The sequence below is a fragment of the Lepisma saccharinum genome, chromosome 11, assembly GCF_977018435.1.
Source record: "Lepisma saccharinum chromosome 11, izLepSacc3.1, whole genome shotgun sequence".
In the NCBI taxonomy this organism is placed as follows: domain Eukaryota; kingdom Metazoa; phylum Arthropoda; class Insecta; order Zygentoma; family Lepismatidae; genus Lepisma; species Lepisma saccharinum.
The window spans coordinates 57299128-57317700 of NC_139239.1; the positions used below are offsets into that span (position 1 = coordinate 57299128).

At 40.4% G+C, this 18573-nt stretch overlaps 1 protein-coding gene across 1 annotated transcript in view; it reads right to left on the bottom strand.

Moving 5' to 3' along the window:
* LOC145994823 (cGMP-dependent protein kinase, isozyme 1-like) overlaps positions 1–18573 on the bottom strand; it is a 331858-nt gene that overhangs the window by 47819 nt on the left and 265466 nt on the right. The window contains exons 4-7 of the mRNA XM_083131143.1: positions 17395–17576; positions 13368–13510; positions 4374–4511; positions 1715–1884 (exon numbers count right to left, since the gene is read on the bottom strand). Coding sequence (XP_082987269.1) covers positions 1715–1884; positions 4374–4511; positions 13368–13510; positions 17395–17576 — 633 coding nt within the window. The remainder of the gene's footprint in view (positions 1–1714; positions 1885–4373; positions 4512–13367; positions 13511–17394; positions 17577–18573) is intronic.

Sequence of the window (18573 nt, forward strand, 5' to 3'; positions counted from 1 at the left end):
AGGAGATTTTACACCAAAGCGACACGCGACAAACGATACGAGGATTTCACACCAAAGCGACACGGGTCCTTCGGTCCAAGGCAACTTTCACACCGAAGCGACACATGTTGCTTGGAAACGAGCCAATCAAGAGCAACATTTCACAACGTAGCGACATGACGGGAAGCACAGGCCAGCGTTCGGTTGGTGAAATCCTCAAGCGATAAGTGTCGCGTGCCCCTTGTCGCTTTGGTGCGCAATCTCCCTAAAGCAAGACACTCATTGCATCGCGCATGCGCGAACAACAAACCACGGCAACAGGTTGCAAGCTATTGAGGAAATGGCCCAGTTTGAGCGACGCTCAAGCGACAAAGCGACACGTGTGACTTATCGTGTCGCCTAGATCTGTTGTTGTAATGTGTGGTTTTTCGTGTCGCCTATCTGTTGTTCGCACAATTAGCAGCGAACGCTTGCCAATAGACTGAAGACACCATGTCGCTTGTCACTTAGTTGGGAACTCCCCCTGTAGCGCGTCGCTTCGGTCTGAGCACCCTTCCTTTAAGGAGCTTTCCGACCGAAGTACAAGTAGCACGCGAATACGCCATATGAACGAGTCGTTTGCTGTTTGGACCCTCATGTGCAATGAATGCTATTTTACAGTCTGGAAGTGTGTGTCACTAGTGTGACAGTGTGAACATCTCGCTTGTCCCATTGGTTTGAAAATTTCCTTACACTCACGTCGATGGCAGTAAGAAAGTTTTGTGGGGTTTCCCTTGTCGTTTCATGGAATCATCATTGTCATCATCGCCGCGATTAGTTTAAAGCGGAAGAAAAGAGACAGTAAATATCCAAAATACAAATGCTTCAGTGTGTATATCTTTAAAAGAAATGATGATGATGATAATAATAATGAACCTAATTCATACACAAAAATTTAGTTGCCAAGAGCATTCCACGCGTATTTTTTCTCCCGTATTATTAACGAAAGTATGACGATAACAGGACGTGGTCGACTGTCTAGAATGTTCGTTAATATCTTCGTGACCACTGTACCAAATATCATAGCAATTATCACATTCATAGAAATGCTTCATGTAAAAGAATCAGATGTTGCAGCGAAAACTCCATTTACTTCCATTATAAGCAGACGAATACCAAGCACCGGGCTCAACACCAGCGCCTCTAGTGGATCATTTTCGAGTGGAACCAGCCAGAATGCGCAGAACTGTGCCGTTTTCCACACTACGTTATTCAAGGCGCTGTAGTCGGAGTATGTAACAGAGAGAAAAGAAGAAAAAATTTCTATGTGAAATTGTGCGCCATCTGCTCCTATTTTTATTTTACCGCCCAGAATGTGGCCGACACGATTTATTCAGTAATATAAGAAAGTAAGAAGACCCTATTTAGGTTGCACAGCAAAATAATTTTGATTTAGGTGAAATTCTCGTATATCTTAATGCAGTAAAATCTTCAACTATAGACGACACTGTCCAACAGTAAGTATCTGTCTCGTCTCGATTTTACAGATGTTCTCGTTCTCTTCACGATTTCTCGATCTGGGAAACATCGTTATAATATTAAATTCCTGGAACCAATAGAGCTACGAGTAACAAGCAACGGATCTACACGCCTGATCGAGAAATGTAATTAATATCTTATCTATTAATATTCATAGCAGAACTTCCGGGCTTTGGGCAGGAGTGACAACGATTTTTACTTAACCGAGGAAACTTACCACTTCTAAGACGTCTGCTATCTTGGCGAGGACGTCGCTGTTGAGGTTGTGTAGAAGAGGGACGCTCCTCAGGAAGTTGACGTTATCCTCCAATCGCTGGAGTCCAGCTCGCATCATTATCTGCTGGAACACTCGTCGGTCCAGCATCCATACTTTGGCGTTCGTTACAACTGAAAGGAAAAGTACAAGAAACATTCAATCGTTACTGTATCACTAGACACAACGATGGAACTTCCAACTACGTCTACAAACAGCAACATTAATATTTGGTGGAATCAGGTGACGCGAATTGTCGTTCTGCTCTTCGAGTAGCCAATCAGATTCGAAATGTTTGTCAACGTGCGTTTAAGGTTACTTTATGCGCAGATAGGTTATACGGGACTACCCTAAAGTTTAAAAATTGATCTGAGCAACTGAAAATGTCCCTAGCCTAAATGATACCCAGAACACATTTATTGCAATCGTTGTATGATTGGAAACTTGCATTTAGCACGAACAGGGTTGTCTTAACTTGTTTACCGCATGAAAATTTTGTTAAATCTGCTTTCCTGGCTTCTAGAAACTTCTTAACAATTTTGAAGGCTTTGAATGCAAAATTTCATCAATGTTAGAATAAGTTTATGTTTCAAAAAAGTGTTTACATCACTATAGAGTCCAAATTAATAATGACCTAAAAGAAGAGTGGAAAATAATTAATACTATTGATTTTGCACATTACATTTTCATTTATCATTGTCAAGTAATAATAACGTTTATGGCTGCAGGGGAAGGGGCACCTCCCACGCAACAGCTCCAATCCCTTACCGGCCCCAACAACAGATACACGAAACTTTTTTTTTATGAATACCATCAGCCAGGAATTAGGGGACTGGGCAAAAGTGCGTACACACGGAAAGACAAAGGAAGCGAAGGCCAGGAATCACATGATGTGGCGATGTTCACCATAAGATGTTGCCTGGTCCAAGTGTCAATGTCAATCCTCTCTTAAAACTCAAAGGCAAATAGGACGTTTTCATTCCTGATGTTTTCAGTAGATGCTGGTGGCATTTTGTTAATCACGTATATTACCGAACTGCGGAACAGAACATACATTACCATAAGCCGTCCTCTTCCTTTTGAACGATTTGCAAGCGGATGTGACCGCACCAATCGGCAACGGCGCAAATTCTGAAGCAGCCAACGCTCGTGGGCGCGACTATAATACGAATTTTTCAAATGTTGTTTACAGGTATGTTAAATGTGACGACCCCTCAGCAAAATTTTCCCTTTCCACTACCCTTTCGTTACCAGTATAGACAGAACTTTTATATTTTTATTCCTTCACCTTTCTCACAGTTACTAACCAAAGGGAGGTTAAAGACCGCGACTATAGAATTTCTTTGTTGCGGGAACAAAGAACCACCTGCTGGCGAATTATGATTCAATTCGGTCGCAGCTCACTTTGTAATTTTCCGTAACGCGAATCCCCGCAGACAGAAACAATCACTGTTGAGTCACCTCGGCCCTTGTGGTGAGAGGTTGTGACACTCTATTAATTAATTCTTAATTGGTGACAGTGTCTCAGCACAGAGCGACCGCTTGAACCCCCTCTGGGTCATGGAAATGCCAGCAGCAGACTGAGCGAGACCTCGAAGTATTTTGGAGTTCAAAGCGTCTGTGGAATTAATCTTCGATGCCAGTCGGAGGACTTACGACACTACCAGACACATCTTTCTCCGTGCAGGATGTGCAGTGACATGCGCCGCAGTTTTCCGCGCATGCGTCACATTTGACTCTGCAAACGTCATGTAAGGAACTCGTTTCAAATATGCGCATGCGTATTCATAAAACTATCCATCTCTACTTGAAAACGATGATACCTATATCAAGTTGATGCAGAATCAGAGCTTATACTCCAATTTACTTCCATGACCCAGGGCCATTCAACAATTTGTGGTGTTTTTTTATTATTATCATTATTATATATTTATTATCATGATTGTGTTAAGAGTGCTTATTGAAATCAGCAAATCAGAGATTATTTAAACAGTAACGATGCTTTGTTGGTGTGCATTAATATAATGCATGGAAGGAGGATTCGCGTGATTTTTTGGTGAAATTATAAATCAAGTGTTTGAGCATACCCAGTGTTTTTCAAAAGATGGCACCCCTGAGACCCTATATATTTTATAAACAGCGAACAAACGACAGGAACCGCCTTTGAGGGATCAAGGCACTTACCGCCCCCAAAAAATAATTCCTCAAGAAGAATATATATTACCGTATATGCATGAACGTCCACAGGATTTTTTTCCAGGGAGGAGCAAGCAAGGTATTTTTTTACCGCGGGAGGGGGTAAAAAAGAGGCACATTTCCCCCAATAATTGTAATGCCCCCCCTCAAAAAATATTTATTCAGTTTGAAGTTATCATGTTCCTGCAACGCCCTTGTAATAATTAACATATGTTACTGTGACTGAATATGTAAATCTTTGGTTGACTTTCATTCTCCACGGGAGGCCGTGCCTCTCCCCCTCCCCCTTCCGGACATCCATGCGTATATGGGTTTATACAACTTGAGTGCACTACCCAAATTTATTCGCAGTCGGCGCTACTAGAACCGACTATAGTTAGTTGCGAAATAAATCCACCACACGATCGTGACCAGTGGCGTAACTTACCTCTTATGGACGCCGTTCTTGTGCAGTTGTAGAGGATGGCGAGCTCTCCGAAGGCCTTCCCAGGGCCCATCCGCCCAAGAACTTTGTTCTCTTTGATGACCTCGAACTCTCCGTCGGCAGACACGAACAGATGCGACCCTGCAGACAGAAGTTTTCCATTATTAGCAGAAAAGTTATTCAGGAGCAAATTAAACAAAATACATGTGAATATTAGCTTAGTTCTCTTTTTAGTAACATGTCTCAAGTTTTCCAATATTCCACGCTCTTTTTGTGGAAGAGCATTGTAATATAGTGTCGCAAAAGGCATGGATATTTAATTTCAATTACATTACTCTTCCAAATTTTGGCATAATAAATTCCTGTCCTGTTCCATCCAATTTCCAGACCTTTCTGCAAATCTTTTAACATACTTGTGCAAAGTATTAAAAAACATATGCTATTGAAAAGAATTAAATTCATTATAAATAAATTAACTCAAGTAAACATTAAAAAACTTTTTTTAAAAAAATATGGAATATCTCCAACAACAATGCTTGAATACTGAAAAGTACAAACCATATTATTCTTTCCTGACTCTTCCAGGGCTGTTGAATGTTTTAACATAATCGTTCAAATTTTACAGGATTTCCAAGATATACAGTAACAGGTATAACTTTGTTGCCTTTCAGCCAAAATAGCAGAAGGCATTTTGGTGTGTGACAACGAAAACCAACCATGTCGGTGAACCTGCCACCACCGATGCCAAAACTTGCCACGCACTCTGTTAATATAGTCAATGGCCTCTGCATGCTGTGGCATATTCCCTACTGGAGTGGCAGAGTTTGGTGGCTTGCTTCTGCGTTGAAGCAGACGATGTGAATGCATCCACGTGTCTCAGCACTGGTTGACAGGAAGTCAACAGGAAGTAGTTCTGATGTTATTTCACCCACTAATATATTGGTCCTAGCTGTGCAGTTAATAATACAGGGTGCAACAATGAATCTGGCAACACTGGATATAGGTAGTTGTTGCGTCATACGTAACACGTGACTACCGCCATCTTGGAAGAGCCTGTTTTACCATTTAAAGGTATTTTCTACTGTTACGACGGCCGATCCTAATGCTGGCAAGGGAAGTGGGGAGCGGGGAAGCGAACAATCCAGCATACAAAGAAACGCAGCAGCCAGTAGAACGAGGTTCAAGTAGTACTTCTTCCTGCCGCGTCGTGTCTCTCGGTGCCACTGCTGTTGTCTGGTGGTCTGTGCAGGGACTGCGAACCGAATTTGAACTCGAACTGAAACATGCTCCAGTTCGACTTATAGTTCGCACCCGAACCTGAACTGAAATGTTTCGGTACATTCCGGTACACCATAACCCTCCGTGTACTTTCAGTTTCAGTTCAGTTCCGAAATGAAACCAGAATGTGAACACTTTCGGTTAGCACCCGAATCTGAACTGAAATGTTTCGCTATATTCCGGTGCACCATAATCCTCCATGTAGTTTCAGTTCAGTTCCGAAATGAAACCTCATTGTGAACATTTTCGGTTCGCACCCGAACCTGAACTGAAATGTTTCGCTACATTCTGGTGCACCATAACCCTCCGTGTACTTTCAGTTTGTTTTGTTAAGGAATAAAACTTCGTAGTGAACAATTTTGGTATTTTGGGGGCTGCCAGATCCGAATATTTGGATATAGATAAGATCCGAAATCCCATTAAGGCAGTGTTTCTCGAACTTTTTGCCTGAGAGTCCCCCTTGACATAACTGAACATTTCTGTGTACCCCCTGAATTCTTAATATTTTATATACCTAAAAATTCTATGAAATAAGTGTGAAAAATGACACCAAACACGAACTCATTGCTTCCAAAACGCTACATAATAATATGGATACGTAGTTATTACTTCTGAGTGGCAATATGTTTGTAATTCGTATATTTTGATCGTGTTTGGTGTCATTTTTCATATTTTATAGCCCACATTTCAATTATAATAAAATAAATGTAATATTGTTACAACATAAAATAATAACATTGTTGATTCAAATAGTCAGTAGGTGACTCAGTAGTCACTACGTCCGTCCGGTCCAGTTCCTATTGCGTCACCACCTGTAGGAAGGGAACAGGAAGTATGTATTTTCCAACAATGCCTTACATCGCATTGCATTCCCATTCCTAACCAATCACCTGGCCTCCTACCCGACTACCATGCCATCAAATTGTTTAAATCCAGGTACTATAAATAACCCTGTTCATACAAGATATTAATCAAATCCACATTGGAATCGTGTTTTTCACCACAGCTGCAGCGCAATTCAAGAAATAATTCTCATCGAACAGTGGTGGTCATTGGTTGTGCGCTCACGAAAGAAGTTTGATCAACACACTGTCGGCTTAAACCACAATACATTTCCTTTCAATGGGGAACTGAGGAAGGCAAGTGTTCTCAATGGTGTAGAATTGACGGTAGACTCTCTACTGACGTCACTGGTGAAACTGGTCGCTGAAAATGGTCGTTCATTTTCCATAATCGATGATGCTGGGATGCAGGAAATAATTCAGCCCATTCTTAATGCAGTGCCACGCGACGAACGACGAACCATTACTTCACGTACTGTGAAGAATGAAGTCGTGAAGCGAGCACAAATAACAAGAAATAACTTGTCATCAGAGTTCATGGGGAAGATACTCTCTTTAAAAGATCGATGCAGCATCACGACTCTTGGAATTAACGTGCAATTTATTACAAATATGACAGTACAGCTAAGGACGCTCACCGTTAAAGACATACTTGTATCTCATACAGGTGAGAATATTTGAAGATTCATAAATGGTGTGTTACATGATTATCACATTGATGTGTCACAGATATACTCCCTCACCTGTGATAATGGCAGTAATATGGTGAAAGCAGCCACTCTGCTTCATGATCAGTTGCAAGGAGGGGGAAATAGTAATGGAATTTGAAGAAGAAAATAACTCAAAGGGCCAAGACCTAGATAGGAAAACAGCAACAATGGGTCAGTCCTTGACGAAAATGAAGTTCAGGAGGAAATCATTATGTCGGGATTGGAGGAATGTGCCACAAGTGGCTTCGCCCTGAGTTGCATTCGTTGTGCTGCACATACGTTACATCTTGCTGTGGCTAACACCTTAAAATCAACCGACGTGCGCACATAAAGAAATATCAAATTGACTCACGCGTACAAACTCAATATTCCTGCTCATGACTGCCCCACAAGATGGAACTCATGCATCTCAATGCTCGAGTTTTTTCTGCCACTGCAGAAGTTTTGCCTGGACAACTGGAATCCACATGAGATAGATATATCCAAGGATGATTTCTGTGCCACCAAAACACTCGTTGACTCTTTACAACCAGTGGCTATGGCTTCCTTACAGCGTGAACAGCTCCTCATGGGAGACCTTTTGGGAACTTGGGTACAATGCAAACTCCGTACAAAGCACGTTGCTTCCCAAATCGCCAAACAGCTTGTGCTGCACATGAAATAAAGGGAAGTTAAGCTGTTCCAGAATCCTGCTTTTGTGGCGTCTGTTTATATGGACCCAAGATATCTCTGTCTTCGTTCCGCATCAGCCTGTCTTACTGCAGAAAAACAAGTAATGAAATTGTGGCTGCAATTATAGAAATGCAATACTAAAGGCAATACTCTAGAAGCTGATACTAGAGACACTGAAGATGTGATGGCATATCTGGACGAGGAGGATGAACTGGAGTTTCTTTTAAAGAAAAATATTCGAGTCGAATTACTGCAGACGGAGGTCAGTCGAAGAAGAATATTCTTCCCTTGTTGAAGGTTTTTCGAACTACGACGCCACGATTGCTAACAAACAACAACATATTAGAATTCTGGGACAGGAGAAAGCATTCCATGCCAGAACATTATTCTGTTGCCATGGTGGTTTTGGCTGCACCAGCCACCCAGGTAAGCGTGGAGCGGTTGTTCTCAAGTGTGAAGTTTGTAATGCCAGATTTGAGGTACAACTTTTCCTCTCCAACACTTGATGATCTCATGGTCTTGCGGACGAATGCTTTATTCCAAAAGCGTTCTGATCAGTACTTGCCAGCCTTAAACCAAGATGAAAATTCTTTCAGTTCCTCTATTAGCTCCAGTAGTATTTACGAGTTCGTCGAGGAAGGTGAAAAGCCGTTGTCAATCATGCTCACATGTTTGCTGTCGTTTTTTCATAATGCTCCTTTGAAAAGCCATTTAAAAGATTAACATTGTAAGATTTATGTACGTATGATCTATTTTCCTTTTTTATTCCAAATTTAAATAATAGCTGTTAAAGTGGAGGAGGAACTCGTACTACAAAATTATGACATGTATCATTTACAATCAACAAAAGTTTGTGAAGCATATTTTTAAGTGCTTTTTCTTTAATCCATGGTTATTTGTAGGTGTGAAAATATCCATCGAGGATAGATGCTTATTGCGTTTTTCATAAATTAACAGTTATACACTATTTTATTTTAATTTTCTATTTTCAGGAATTCAGAAAACCAAACAAAATTATGTAATTACATACAAGAGAGTAAATGCCATTCTCCATGACTTGGAAAATTTACTGGCATAGGAAAATCTAATGTGTATTAATCTTATTGATGTAGGTTTGAGGGAAAATGGACACACTAATGAAGCTAGTCACAGCACATAGAATTGTATCTGTTTTATTAACTACAATTTGGTTGCTGTACTGTGATGACGTACGCTACTTTCATAAATGCATTTGTTTAACTACAATTTGGTTACTGTACTGTGATGTCATACGCTATTTTCAGAAATGTATGTTTGATTAACTACAATTTGGTTACTGTAATGAAGATACGTAACTATTTTCACAGTTAATTTTCATCCCATTGTTTGATGCCATTTTGAACTGAAGCAACTGCGGTAAAAGTGACGCGGCGGATTCATATAAACTCTTCGTTTTCATTTCACAGATAATTACAAAAAAAGTACAATTGTCAGTACAATGTGAGATACAGTTCTTAAATGAAGAAAACGTAAAAGTTACTCAGTACTTTTCTCGATCTCAAACATCGCAAAACGCGCCCAGATCCTTAACATTTGGGTCTGGAAACGGTTTAAGTTCGAGAACTGAAACTGAACTGAAAACTTTCATTCCGGGCCAAACTGGAAATACAACCTCAGATCATTCTAGTTACGGTTCGGATAGATATGCTCCGGTTTCATTCCAGTTTCAGTTCGAGAACTGAAAGTAAACCGAAAGGTTTAATTCCTGTCCGAACTAAAACTAAAACCCCAGGGTCATTTCAGTTACGGTTCGGATAGATATATTCCGGTTCCATTCCAGTTTCAGTTCGAGAACTGAAAGTGAATCGCAATGTTTCATTCCGGCCGAACTGAAACTGAAAGTAGGTTTCAACTTCAGTCCCTGGGTCTGTGGCGTAATCCCCACTCCCCACTCCCCTTGCCATAACTAGGACCGGGTACCGTAGTATTCATTGGCCCGCCATTTCACCGGATCTGCCTCCGGCTAAAATTCCGACCGTACTGATGGAGTGTCTGGAACGAAATGGAGGTTATCGAAGTAATGTTAGTATCAAATAAGTCACAATGTAATTAAGGACCAGATTTGTATTTTCTTTTCGTGTTTCTTCTTCAGTCAATAAATTAGTTAATTTTGTCCTAATAATGCATGTTTTGCATGTATTATGCATTATTTTGTCTTAACTGTGAAGTATTTAAAATCGTCCGATTCATTGCCGCACACTTCATAAGGTCCCACATCTGTAATAGAGCAGCTACATTGACTATACCAGGCTTTATCACGAGCAGGATTCGTGCACAGCTGTCATGCGAACATCTAATAGGATTTATCAGAATCCACGTGTATTTGTTGACATTAACTTCGTTCTTACAACAGACAGAGAACGCCGTGTAATGAATAGGTCTCGGGTAAGATACCCGGTGGAGGCACATAGTGGTTTGGATCCCACTTTAAACTGTAGGTCCAGTCCAGAAGAGCCTTAGAGTACATAAAGTGGACTTAAAACAACAATTCAATCAATCAACTCAAAGCCGTGAAATGAGAATCATGCTTAATTATTTGATTACGGTCATATTCCTGTCATTGACCCAGATTAGCTAAAAAGTATAGTATATGTGATTGGAATGAAAAAAAATGAATTTCAAAGATATTGATATATTGATATAATGATAGGGTCACAAACGTTATAGGAAAAGTTACATATTTGTCTTACCTGCTAGTTATGTAGAAAATGTATGTCGCTATTATAAAGCACGAGAGGGTGGGAGGGGGGAGGAAGAAATAGCAATTAATTTTGTGAGTATGTTTGATTCAGTTGTGACATATTACAAAAGTAGGCAAAGTACTGCGTCCCACATGAATATGAATCGCGTGTGCTGCTCGTAAAAACGAGAGCAAGTAAACAAAGAGAATGGTCGAAATCTGCTTCGGACGCTAGCGAAGAAAATATTGACATTTCCAAATGTGGAAAAGCTGCTGCCGTAAATGAACCTCAGTTCTACAGACTGCAGCAGAAGTCTAAACGGACCAAAACGATAAAAAGTCGCAGAAACTTCGAGGCCACAACACTCCGCAAATAGCCGTGTGAAACATGAGAAGTCACGCTGATTAGTGTTTTGTGGAGGTACCTTTGCAAAACGAAGGCAGTGGAGAAGCTAGAAAGGGGAGGCTGGTTCAAGTTTTTTGCCCCCAGAAAAGCAACCAGGTAGGATACTGTGTTCAGAAGAGGAGTAGAAGCTTTACAGCGAATCTCTTCTTCTACAAAGTGTCCAAGAGGTCTGTGAGCAACGTCGCACATAACGGAAGAAAAGGGGAGGAAGCGAGCGGGCGGAGCAAAGCAGTGCGCGCTGCTGCAAACTGCTGGTAGTTGCAGTCGCGTTGCCGCCTTCATGCAATCCTTTTCCCTTTCACGCATTCATTCGTGGACTCCTCTCGAGGCACTACTTACGCAGGAGGACTTGTATTCGTTCGCTTGTTCCACCGACCTCTAGGACAGAGTATAGCGTAACAGGAGCTAATTATATTTCGGAGCGAAAACTTTGAGGAGCCGATGAAACTGATTAAATACCAAAAGGGGAAATATAATTGGTTACAGCAAGCAAAAAAAAATGTTGTAGGTCATCTGGCGATTTCTAACAAAATGGAACTTTACTTCGAATTTTTAAAGACACTATTATTGTTTCAAACGCGTGATATATAACCCTTTACCATGAATTTAAGATTTGTTTTCCTTCGGCTAACTTTCCCAAGAGTGGTAAGTTCCTCAACAAACTTCGCCTGCATTGTGCCTCCACACCCAGCCCTATGCGTTTCCTCGAGTTAAGCATGACGGGCCTTTCTTGATTGGTAATATGCGTCCATAAATGCAAGCCAACGAATTTGCCGTGAGCTTTTATTCCAGGAACTACCAACAGCCATTAAGAAGCCGGCCAAGTCAAAGACCTATAAAAAAAGCGTCATGGCAACCGAGAGGAGTATTTGTTTCTTCCCCATCTCCCACTGAATGGCGGAAAATGTTTTCAACCAACCGAGAGGACAAGAAAAGTTTTTAAAAAAAAAGGTAGAAAAAAGCTAACGAGACGAAAAGAGCATAGTTGCCCTTTCGCCAAGCGAAACTGGAGTTTGCAAGTTTGTCCTCCTGACTTAAGTTCATTTTGTTTATGCCCCCTTCCCCCAGATCCCTATTTGCATGACGTCAAAAGTTAACTGGGAGACTGGGAACCATGGCAGTTCTTCAATCATGCAAGTAAGGTTCGTTAGTTATAATATTTCCTAGAACATACAAAGAATATTACCTCTACTCCCATCTTCAAATGTTAAGAGTAGGGGTTTTGCTGCACGACCCAGTGTAGTGGCATTTTGAAAGGCTTTAGTTGCAAAATTTCAAACTTTTCATCAATTTTAGAATAACAGCAACAAGAGTTAGTATCCTAAAATACTCATATGCATTAATGTTAAACATGAACGTCGGCAAACATGACGTTGAAGCTTGTTTAACAAACCTACAGAGACCAGGCCTTATCATAAATCCCCGTGTTTGAATGGTACAAGAGGTTTCGTTACAGCAGGGTACTAGGGGGTAGCAGCCTTAAACACTATTTGAGTACGCGCTGTTTAAGGCCGCCCAGATCTGGATTGATATCCCCTAGTCCCCTGCTGTACGAAACCTCTTGTACCATTCAAACGCGTTGGTTTATGATAAGGCCTGGACTCCGTACGTCCGTTATAAAAAGCTTCAGAGACACGTTATAAGATATGATGATTATGAGACACGTTCATGAGACAGAACACAAGTTGTTTGTTGAATCATCACCACAATTTGTATTTTACAGAAAGATTTTGGAAAGAAGAGACTGAATTTCAGACTTGTGGGCATCTCGTCAAGCATGATAAAGCCAGGGCACACACTGCTCTTAAAAATAATACGAGATTTTTTCACTAAGCCACAAATAAAATCACTCCATGTGATTTCTCGTCGTTTCTCTGACTAAAAAGTTCACTGAAAAGATGATGACATGCATATTTTTATAAGAAATATTTCCTCCTTACATAATTGCTAGTGTTTCATTGAGTTTTGAGACAGTGTGCATATTTTAATAAACACACAAGGCTCCCGCATGTGCAATTCCTGCAGATAGAGGAGGATATACCGTTCAACCAGTTCCTGCACCACTTTCTACAATTCTTCCTGATAATAGTAGAGTTAATGATGGGGGTAATAATCAAAATCTTATGTTATTTAATCGTGGGAAGGTTATGTCTGGGGCCCCAATTATTAGGGGTACTAATCAATTTCCAAACCCTCCAATTATAATAGGTATTACTGGAGAAATCGGAAACACGACCAGTTAAAAAAAGAATCGGAGAATAATTGGAATGCCATTTCCTAAGTTTGTAACACGTAATAAACATGAATAAGAAACATGAAAGAAAGGGAAAGTAAAACAATGGTTGTCTAGCTCTACATTGATTCACTCACCTGCTTCCCCCTCTCTGATCACGTAACTACCCTTCTGGAATTCTTTGGAAAACATGGAATCTACAATGTCTCTCACTTGGCTAGAGTCCAGATTCTTCAAGAAGTCGTTTTCCATGATGGCTTCCTTAATTAGTTGTTTCGATCTGAAATGACAGTGGAGAAGTAAATTTTACAAGCATTATACTTGTTAATCGGTGGTAAGGTCACTCATCTAAGCATGGCCATATTTAAATATGGGTTTGGGGGAGGGGGTTCCAACTTTTCCTGAAACTTTTGGCATGTTGATTAATATGAATTCAGAAACCAAAATCAGAAACTCATTCTAAAATATAAATTCAAAGCTTTACAAAAAAATACAATGAAGCGAGAGAATGCTAACATAACCTCCCGTGAAACCGAAGCCAGAATTTTAAAGCGTTTGGAATTCCGGAAACTAATGAGAAACATGTCTCAATCTTGAATCACAGCCCACCCATATGCGCCCATCAGACGCCCATAGGCACAAATTTCATTACAATTACACAACATTACAAGAAAGAATTACAAATGGGCTAATTGGCGTCTGATGGGAACTAGATGAGAAAAATCTCACAGCTAGAAAACATACGGTCGGGGATGGGTAATGGTGTGGGGCTGTATGAGTACCAATGGTGGTGTGGATTTGTGTTTCATTGATGGTACAATGGACCACACATGTTACATCAACATTTTGAAGGCGCACCTATCCAACTCAGTGAACATTATGGGGCTTACTGGTGACTACATGTTCACCCTGGAGAATGACCCGAAACATTCAGCCCTCAACACCAAACTCTTGATAGTGTACAACACCCCACGCTGGATGCAAACAGCTCGCCAATCGCAAGACAATAATCCTATCGAGAATGTCTGGCATATTTTCGAAGAAAGAATCCAAAAACACCATATTTTCAAGAAAAATGACATGAAGCGCATTTTGTTGGACCATGGGGGCAGATTACCCGACAAACAACAGATACCTTGGTGGAATCAGTCCCACAACGGTTGCAGGAAATCATCAAAAGGAAAAGGCACCTAATATTGTGTGCCGCAAGTATTACAGTAGAATATTTTCTGAGCTCCAATTAAGCATCTTGTGTTTTGTTTTCTTGTACTCCTTCTGTCAACTACTAAAGATGTTTCTTTTCTGTATAGTTTGTACCTCAATAGTAAGCACTAAACTTCTGTGCACATGTACTTCCATCTTCGTTCCTCTTCTGTTTGTTGTACATGTTTCCATGTGAAGCCTGTAGTGCGTTGAATACTTTTTGAGTCACTATAAGTCAGTTGACTTGTTACTAGCATTTTATTTTATGTGCCTTTATTATTACTATTTCCTTTTGTCATTGCTATTATTCATATAAATTCATTTACTGATTCGCAATACATTTTCTATAAGTTATTATAAAATACCGTTGGTGTTACCAGTATTTTAGATCTATAACTTCATTTCTGTATCTGTGTGCATTGTCTATTGTCGATTATTGTCACTCCTGTATGCTTTTCTTCTTCTTTGAACAGCTGCTTCGATAAGGATCATTATTAAATATGACTAAATCCTGTGGAAATTATTTAGGACTGTGAGATGTAAATGGATCAGATCTGACTTATTATTATTATTATATATATGGAACGTCTTAAATACGTCCACCTTAAGTCTCACTGAAAGAAGCTATAGTATATTCAGTCTTCTAGATGACCTCAATATATTTTCTAGGGTAAAAGGAATTGGATATTCCAATGCATATTTAAGAGGCGGATGTCTTCTTTTACGGAGAGAAATATGAGGGCCATTAGACTTGCGATATCAGTACGGGCGGAAATCTGACTTTGATGGCAGATTTGAGCAAAAGAATACGCAAGTTTTTCCAGTGGGGACAATGTGCATTTAGTGACAGTGAGTGATGTTTTTAGGATAGTAGAAAGGAAGCACTGAAGAGGTGCAATTCTTCTAGACATGTCTAACATTTCTCCCAAGCGTTGAGATAGAAATGCAATGCAAATTTCTCTCATAAAAAATCAATCATTTTTAGTCAAAATGGTGTAATATTACATGTCTGGAATAGCACCGACATATTTGAAGTTACAATCTGGCTACCACGCAGGACACTTAAGTTCCATTCTTGATCTGAGACAGGAACGTTTTCTTCGATGTAACTGAATAACTAACTCTGGGGATTATCTAGCCTCCTATTAGTGGGCATCTGGGATGAGTAGAAGAGGGTAACGGTGGGTAGGTGATCACGATCGATATCGAGAACGTACGGAGTCGTACCTTCACACCTGCAATGTGCCTTCACGACATGGTGCATAAGGCACAATTTTATATTTGAGGACTAAAAGTAGTAAACGTTGTAAGTGCCAAAAGCGAAAGTGTTGGGAAATCGCATCGTTCCGCACATCAGCCCGTAAGAACATGCACACTAGTGACCTCTTTACACGCCCTTTGAACTACTTAAAGGGCTACCAGCCACTTTTCACGTTTACCACATTATAAAGCATGACACATTTCACAGTTTAACGTGGAAAACGTTGTTTGAATTACTGTGCCACTTACAGCGTTTACCAATTTTAGTCTTCAACTGTTCAACATGCTTGCAAAGATGTTACTTCACGTGAAAACTGATAACCAGTAAACGGACTTACATTTACAAAAAAAAAGTGTTAGACATGTAAACAAATATGTAGTTATTTTAACCAAAATACGGAACTAAATATGGACTCGATTTTTGAAAATTGTCATTTTTTCACAATTGGATGGACTTCCAATTGTGAAAAAATGACAATTTTCATAAATCGAGCGATTCGCCTAGCAAAATATAATACATTAGGCTTACATGACATTAATTATCTTGCAAAATTCACATAAAATGTGTTTTATTTTTTGTTACCAATCTTTTTTTTAGGTGCTGAAACGTGATCCTCTTATTGTCCATAAAGACAGATATATATTGACTCAAAGGCGTTTAGGGCCTTCCCGATGGCGCAGTGGTAGCGTCGTAGCCTTGTAATCAAGGGGTCCCGGGTTCGATACCCGGTGGAGGCACATAGTGGTTCGGATTCCACTTTAAACTGTAGGTCCAGTCCCGATTAGCCTTACTGTGCACAAAGTGGACTTAAACACCAAATCAATCAATCAATCAATCAAAGGCGTTCAGTACCGCATGAAGTAATGGAATGTACAATGTATTTCACCGCTAAAACTTGAGCTTGCATTCTGTATATTTGACAAGATTTAAAATAAACAGAGTAGAAAACGAACAGAATACATATGAACGGAAAACCTTTGGTATTTAATCCAAGAAAGGAAAATGTAGAAATAGCATGAATATAAGAATATACCTATGTCGGAAAATGTTTGAAAATATATAGATTATATGTATAAATAATTAAAACATGTGATAAAAGCTAATATTATGTAAGAATATAGGAAATGGAAATAGCATTTTTCGCTCTTACATCCCCCACACACCCTATACGCCTTCATGGCGTGGTGCTAAGCACAGGGGAACACTTTACCTTTTTTTTTTTACATGCCACAATTCGCAAAAATAATGTAAATCCGTTGCCGGTTGATAACGTGTGAAACGCTAAAAATTCATAATGAATTTCATTCTTCTAAGTGATGTATAAAATTTTGTACGGAGGTACCAAAATGTTGAATTTAATTGTTGTTTTACGTCCACTTTATGTATAGAAAGGCTAATCAGGGCTGAACCTACAGTTTAAGTAGGATCCGAACAACTGTGCTATGTGCCTGAACCGAGTATTGAAACCGGGACCCCTTGATTACGTTACCTCCGTGCCATCGGGGAGACCCCTTCTAAAATGAAGGACATGGTATTGAGAAGATGTGGACAGATGACTGTCCTCTCATACACAGCCATGGTTGAAAAGCAGCCAGAAATAGCGCCAATAGAATGAAAACTTTAGGTAAATTGGCACAGTGGAATAAAAGGAACGAAAGAATTCACATAGTTTGAAAAGGAATGTGAACATTGTACATCACCTGAAGTCCTTGTCAAAGCGCTCAACCTGGATGTTGTCTGCCGTTTGTCCCAAGTCGGAACTTTCACCTGAGACACCCTGCTTTTTGGAGAGGGAACTCTGACCGGCCATTCCATGCTGATCCTGAAGTGACGCCAGAAGGTCGCCATCTTGTATGAAACTCGTAGCTTGCTGGAGGACGCTCTGCAAAAGAAAGAAAATTCATTGATTTTACTCTTTGCTTTGGATAAACAAAAACAGTGCAGCAGTATTATCTAAATATTCGTGATCATATCTTGTGTGCATATGGAGTGCGATTCTGCGTGCGGTTACAGAAGCAGATTTTTCCACTAACCAGGATATACCTGTTCTGCGCATGCGCAAGAGTCACAGCACAATTCACTGCGCATCATTCCACACACTGTATCGGGAATCTGTGATGCAAGTTAAAGAAAACAAGTCCTCTGAGCAGATAGTGACTTGAGAGGAGAAAGAGACTACATGGAAGAGCAACGCAACTTCAGCTACCAGCTTTTTGGAGCAGCGCGCACTGCTTTGCTCCGTTCACTGGCTCTCCCCCCCTTCTCTACATTTATGCGCTGCCTTGCTACAGAAATTCCAAAGATACGCCCCAGGAGTCCGTGGGTCATCGTCGCGCATAACGGTGGAAAAGGGAAGAAAGCGAGATGGCGGAGCAAAGCGGTACGCGGGGCTGGAAACGGCACTCCTGCGGAAACACCGAGATCTATTTTGGCTTACATGCCTCGCTTGACTCTAAAGGGAAAAAGCTGCAGTCGCGTTGCCCCCTCCATGTAGTCTCTTTCTCCGTCACAAGTCACTGTCTGCGCAGAAGACTTGTTTCTTTAGCTTGCTCCACTTATTCCAGAAACAGTGTGCGTACGCAAAATTCTGCCGTTCAAAGAACCTCCCTTTTAGCAGGTAAATCGAAAAAGCTTCTTTTTACCGAAAAGAAAAAGAGGTTTTAATCGGGTTTCCAGTGATTCTTAAAGAGAAGAAGTAACTGGTTCCGGTCTCAAAAGCCAGGAAACAGCGGCGATGAAACTCAGTGACCACGCCTAAATAAATGAAAAGAAACAACAACAACCTCATAGCATATATATTTGTGCGCGCGCGTTTCTCTGTGAGACAAAAAGATTCTTTGAGTTTCAATTTCACTCCTGCGGAAACACTGAGCACTATT